The sequence below is a fragment of the Camelina sativa genome, chromosome 16 (genome assembly GCF_000633955.1).
Source record: "Camelina sativa cultivar DH55 chromosome 16, Cs, whole genome shotgun sequence".
NCBI lineage: Eukaryota > Viridiplantae > Streptophyta > Magnoliopsida > Brassicales > Brassicaceae > Camelina > Camelina sativa.
Genome location: NC_025700.1, coordinates 20,970,336 through 20,977,382, shown reverse-complemented (window position 1 = coordinate 20,977,382; position 7,047 = coordinate 20,970,336). Strand labels below are relative to the sequence as shown.

General features: G+C 29.7%; 1 protein-coding gene across 2 annotated transcripts in view; it reads right to left on the bottom strand.

The window, feature by feature from the left end:
• Positions 1–1,231, bottom strand: part of LOC104751580 (exocyst complex component SEC5A) — a 7,345-nt gene extending 6,114 nt beyond the window's left edge. For both annotated transcript variants that reach the window (XM_010473544.1, XM_010473546.1), the window contains exons 1-3: positions 692–1,231; positions 208–362; positions 18–103 (exon numbers count right to left, since the gene is read on the bottom strand). In XM_010473544.1, the coding sequence (XP_010471846.1) occupies positions 18–103; positions 208–362; positions 692–1,105 (655 nt within the window). In that variant the 5' untranslated portion in view covers positions 1,106–1,231. The remainder of the gene's footprint in view (positions 1–17; positions 104–207; positions 363–691) is intronic.

The following is a 7,047-nucleotide window of genomic DNA, read 5'->3' as shown; positions in this document are numbered from 1 at the left end:
GGTGAAGAAAGACATACCCCGAAGAGTATTATCCACTTTCTCCGCTTTTGATGGGCTGCCTGACGACTCAGTGATTAATCTCAGTGTCTTATTGTCTATTATCCTACGAAGTATACAAATTCAGGTTTAGATAAATTCTACCATATCCAAGCATAAAGTATCTGACTGACTTTCAATGTAAGCAAAACGAATGAGAGGAGAACTTACCCTAATTTTAGTGGATCAATACATTCCATACCGCGAGGCAATGACTGCAAACTTGTCAGAACCACTTTTTTGCCAGGTGCAGCTACTTTACTCTCTACTTTCTGAACCACGGGTGCTGTTCTTGATTCCCGCATATCACGAACCCTACGGGCAAGCTGCCAAAAATATCATCGAAATTAAAGTGAAGTGGACATCTTGCCAATTAAATCCACATGATACTATGGTTCAAACTAAGGATAGCCTTGACCTTGAGTTCGGCCACACTAGAAACTGAGATAGCATTCACGGTAGTTCACTAAATGTGTTCTTCAGTGTAGTACAATTCAACAAATTGATCAAGATAATCGTATTCAAACTCAGAGAACTTTATCGAACAAGCAAATTCAATCACTTAGCCTATGTCAGATTACAGTGATAGAAGAAGCACAAAACTCCAGCCAATTTCGAGGATTCACACATAAATCTTGCCGCAACAAATACGTACCTCAGCTTCATTAACCCGTTTCCAACAATCAGGCTCCTTTCCATCCCAAGCACCATCATCCTCCTTCCTCGCTCTTCCCTTCTCGCGAACATCGCTACCTCTTCCTCTCCCGGCACCACCACCGGAACCACCTCTTTCCCTTTCCCTCTCCAAATCATCATCCCCGCTAGAAATACTAAGCAATTCCACCTCCGACTCATCATCCTCATCCATAGAAGGTTTCCTAACAGCCGCCGCAGACTTCTTCGGCGCAGCCGCAGGCTTCTGTTGTCGAGGCTGCTGCACTAAATTGGCGACAGGCTTGCGAGCAGATGAAGAAGGAGGTTTCTGATAGGTGAGATCTCTCTGAGCCTGCTCTTTCAACGCCATTTGAAGAAGCTCATCTTCGTCTAGATCGTTGCTATCGCTCGACATGTTTCGGTGGATTTCAGATGATCGTTTTTAAGTCGCCTCCGCCTTGAGCTATCGTTATAGAGATCTGAGGAGAAGCTCTCGATTTGGAAATTTCAGTTTGTGATTTGTGTGACCATTTTTTTTTTCTTCTTTCTTTATTTTATATATATTTTGTTTCCATAAATATTTGATTTTAAGATAAAAAGGTTACGCGGAAAAAACTTTTCCGGTGGGGTGGGCTTTGGCTTTGACGGAATAATTAGGTACGAGGGACAGACACATGTGGGTAACTCGATTAAAATTTTCAATTAACAGACTCTCAGATTCATTAATTCTTACGATAGCGTTAATTAATTAATTTAGTTTCAACAAAAAAATTTACAAAAAAATACAAATAACTTTTGTTACAACATTTCTCTGAGGTATACATTTTGAGCTTCTTTTAATTTGTACTAGGGATCGACCTGCAAATACGTCCGGAGTTAATATAAAAAAACCTAATTTTGATAATCAGTTTGTGAACATACTTTTCTTAGGAATTATATTAATTTGTTTTAATTCGACTTAGATAAAAAGAATGATCAGATTAATTTTTGTTATCAGTAAAGATAACTACACTAAGATATAGTAAGAGAAATATGGTAAGTTTATTTCAGGACAAAAAAACGTATTCCGTCCTATCATAATGGATATAAAACCATTAAAACGATTAAACCCCATTAAAGACAAACACAAATATTTTAAGGGTGAAAACAATTCATGTTTCCTTTCGTTATTTCTCATTTTGTCCTATACGCATTCTCATATGCATTTCGCATGAAACAATGCATTTCTAATATGGGATATTCCTGGTATGGGAAACATTTTGTATTCCTTAAAAATGGGATGGAACGAAAACAAAAATTCATGAAATCCTGTTTCGGACAAAAACAATATAATATATAGTATACTATATAGTATATTTATAACCATATGTCATAGTAAAAATATCACAAAACTAATGACTTCTTTCTTCTTATTACTTTATATTTGATTTATTTATATAATATTACATTTCTTTTAGTTTTTTAAACTATTAAAAAATCATTTAATGTATTTTATTTTTATAATTTTTATCGCTTTACGTTCGATAAATTGGAAGAAAAAATATGTTACTTATAAGACTTCAATCGCAAATTTATTTTAGTTGTAACATGTTTTATATATGTTCTTTTTACAAATTTATGTTTCCATTCCGTTCTGTCTCCTTTCATCCCATCCCTTGTACTTCCATCTCGTCCATGTTCATCAAATTCATATTCTCATCTTATTCCCTTAAACTCAAGTTTGTGAATTATCACACAATCACATAACAATTTGATTTAAAATAAAATAATATATACTTTTGTTAACAAAATAATGTATTTTATGAAATACAGTAATATATTTGGTTTGGCTAATATATTAAATATATTTTATTTTACTCAATTTAATTTGGATTAGTAATATATACTAATAATGATAATAACTACCCATTGTAAAATAGAAAGTTATTTTATAATATTTTTAAAAATATATTTTATTTTATACAATTAAAATTTAGTGATATATATTTTTAAAAATTTAGTGACAATTAAAAAAATAGAAAATAAATTACTTTTGGCTATCTCTCCTCTCTTCTTTCTTTCACCCACCCGCTCGATCCCTGTCTTGTTCCCTCTTAACTTTCACATTTCCATCATTGTAATTTCGTTCCCTCGCTCTAAATCTTCAGTCTCTGTCTCGATCTATCAATCTTAGTCTCGATCCATTATCAATCTCCATTATTGTTCCTTCTCAATCTTTGTGTAGTTCTTTGTTCTCTGTCTGACTGGCTCGTTCTCCCACTCTCAATCTTGTTTCCTCTTCTTAATTATCGTCATCTTCATCTTTGTAAATCAAATAGTAGTGGTCAAATTTGACATATAAGGTGACATTGTATTTGAGTTTTTTGATTTGCACATATTTAAGGTTTTAGTTTACATAATTTGGCATTAATCCATCAATTATTTTTCTATTTTGCAAGAAGAGCTCAGTGAACTTTCACTCAAACGTATTCCAGTCTCAGTTTTGGGTTTCGATTTTAAGGTTTTGTAGATATGTGGTTGCTATTTTTTGAATTATATTTATGTGATCACAAACTCATGTATCGTTATTTGCACATGCTATTATATCATGTATACAATTTAATTTAATTTGTAGATCTGAGGTTGCTCTATGTTTGTTTAATCTTCAGATGAAAGTAAAAGGTTGTGAGACTTAAATTATTTAAAAATAAATTCAAAGAAAAAAAATACTTTGTATTTGGGTTAATCTCAAGAGCATGTTAAAGAAGAATTTGGCAATATGTTCACCATATGATTCTAAAATAGCCAATATTAAAGGTACCAAAACATACTTGTTTCTATGTTTTTTTCCAATACCAAAACCAATCCAACCAAAGTGTTATGCTTCTTTGTCTAAAAGACTTTAACATCCAACCAAATTGTTAGCCGGGTACTAAAACAAATCCAACCAAAGAGTTATGTTTCCCAATATCAGTCAAAAGACTGATATTTATTCAGCCACGGGTCCAAATTCAAATTGGAAAATATTCCCAAAAGAGAATCTGACACAACACCATTAGTTTGAGTGTTTTTCTTGTGATATCTCTTGGTTTATAAAGAAAACCAAACCACCGAAAAAAAATTTTGAGGAACAACAAACCACAAAAACATGCTTCATTTTTTATTTTAAAAAGAAATCTCTATTGACAATACGTTTTGGTTCTGGAGATATTGGAGTTCGATAGTTTTTGGTAAATTCTGAATGATACAGATCCTAATTTCAATTCACATGATGACTATATTTATATGATAGCTTAGTCGATTTCAGAATATTTTTTGGAATTTCTTAATACGCCTAGTTGTTTAATATATTCAATAATTTAAATACCATCCAAAGTAATTATTTGATTTCCGATTACTGCTCCTAGATAGTTAGGGATAATGATTTATTTTTGGTTTCCTTAAATGTTTTATATTAATAGTTTTTTTGGTGTAAATCAAATTTATATATGGTTAGTTTTTTTTCAAATGCATTATTTGGTATGAATGATTTGCGATTAATGCTCCCATCCAATAATAGTTAGAGATACTAATATGGTTTTGACATACTTAAACGTTTATATTAATAATTTTTTTGGTTTAACTTGTTTTGCAGATTTGGAATCTGTTTCGATCAGCGTATACCATTCCAGATCCGAATAGCAACACATGATCCTAGCTCAGACATATTGGCTAACAAACAGATCCGCACGTTTAGTATATGTTAATTTCCGATTTGCCTTTTTTCTAAGTGTACTCCCCGAGTTCAAAAAAAAAGGCGTATTGTTATTAAATTATATTTTCGACCAATCACAGTAAAATATAGTTTTGGAATTGCTTAACTTATGAGATATGAATTTAAAATTCATTTTTTTTAATTTTTTACTTTGAGTAGTTATGGCAAGTCCAAATAATTAGGATCCTATATTGGAATCTGATTTCTTTATTAAAGTAAAATTTAAAACTATTATTAAGGTAACAAACTAAATTTGATTCTGATTTGAAGTTTATATGCTTCATTATTAAGATAATAAATTAAAAATATTCCCTAAAATATAGGTTAGGTAATTTTATTTTAAATTCAGAATACGATTTTCTTGCAACATTGATATATTTTCAATCAAAATTTAAAACCAAACAGTAATTAAAGAATTATTACAAAAATAAAATAAGTAAAAATCTCAATTTAAAGAACTGGAATATGCTTAACTTTAAAGTAATCTCAATTTAAAGAACTGGAATATTAAGGTTTTCATATTAGTTAACAAACAATAAACTTTTATTTTTTTCCATATGTATTAAGCCGAATTAATTATCATATTTTTCTTACAAAACTTTAAAAATCTAAAATAAAAGATAATATTCAAATATTTAATTTGATTTCTAGAAATATCTCAAAATCTAGAACCAAAATAAATATCTTTAAATATCGGGTAATTTTTATTTTATAATTAATTTCATAAATATTGTTTCCATAAATATTAGATTTTCGACTAACAGTTTTTGTTTACCATATGTTGTTTATTTTATTTATTTTTAATTATATTGACAATTGGACATGTTTGGCAACATGAATATATGATATGTTTTTTTTTTCCAAAATCTTGTTTTGTACTCCCCAATTAATAGTATAGATGTGGTACCCAACCATTCGGGAGTCAACCTAGTTCTAGCTTACATATGGAACGGATGCTACGACGAAAGTCGAAACTCATAGAGACCACTTTATCTGATTTTGACATGTAAAAATTTGTATGTGGTACACAACCACTTTATCAGATGATCGTTGCTATCGCTCGACATGTTTTGGTGGTAGTTGACAACAATCAAGAGCTTGGAACTGATTGAAATTCTAGTGATTGTAAACCGTATGTAATATACAAAAAGAAAGTTGTAACGTTCAAAACTGAATAAGATTATACAGTTGGCCCGAAAATCAAAATTATACTATAGATTATAAATTGGTGTAAGGTATATGAGGAACGATAAATAGTCTGTAATGTTCTTTTATGAGCTGGTTATAAATATTCATAGGAACATGATACTCGAGCCATCAAATATAAGAGTTTCCAAAAGATATTACATTTTGTTTTATGGGTTAGTCAGATAAACAGGATGTTTTAGCCGCAAAACTCCAGCCAATTTCGAGGATTCACACATAAGAACAAGATGATCATTTCATTTATGGGAAGTGAAATTAAAGATCTTTAATGTGAAATGGAATTACTTCAAGGGATTTTTACATGTTTTGGTTTTTGGGTCATTGGTCTTTACTTGACTGAGTGGTTTGGTGGATATGATGTTTATAAGTACAAGTAAATTGTTCTGATGTTTGGACCAGCCTAAAAGTTTGGCGCATCGTGGTATAATTTGTTTAGTCGTGACTCGTGAGTATGCATGTGCTTTAAGTTTTTTTTGGTCCGTCTTATCTTTGCATGTACTTCTAAAAAAACTAAAAGCACAATCTCTTGAACGTTTATATCATTTGCAATTTTGCGCTAAAAGAGAATATTTACACCTACCAACTTATATTTGTATATTATCAAAAAAAACAAAACCTTTGACTAAAGAGAATTTTATTTATCATTTTATAGTTTTTTTTTGACAAATTATCATTTTATAGAGGTTATTATTTTTTCTCGGTACAAAAGTTATTACAAATTTTCATGTTCGAGAATATTTTTTTTTGTCATTACATCGATAAATTAATTTTAATAATATAAATAGTTAAGATAATTTACCTAATATCATTCCAGTTTATAAATTACTAGATAAGGCCCGCACTATGTGCGAGTTTAAAAATTGTTGAAGAAAATAAGTTATGAATCTTAAATGAATTACTTTTTTGTTTATACATGTCCAAATCTAATTAAAAAATTAATTTTGTTAATTTTCCTTTTTGATTTAGAAATTTGTTAAGATATAAACATGTAAATTTTATGTTATTTTTTTAATTAGCTATTTTGGAAAATAATAATTTTTGACATGTGTCAACATTTCATCAGTGTATTTGACATAATGACTAATTTTGAAAACCCAACTTTATATAATAAGAGATGTACCTAATTAAATTTTAATTATATAAAAGTTTATTTTTTCAATTGACTAACAAAAAGATGAGAGATGTCTTTGTTCTTCCAAATTCAATCAATGATTCAATGAAATCTTTGACAAAAAAAAAACTTTTTTTTTGAACAACTAAAAAAAAAAAAAAAAAGGACAAAAGAAACAAAAAGATGAGAGATCTCTTTTTTTTGTTTTAACTCAAAAAGATGAGAAATCTCTATAGTCTATACAAAGGAAAAAAGGAAAGAAAAAACAAATTAGAGACTGATATTGTCGAGAGAAAAAAAAAACGGA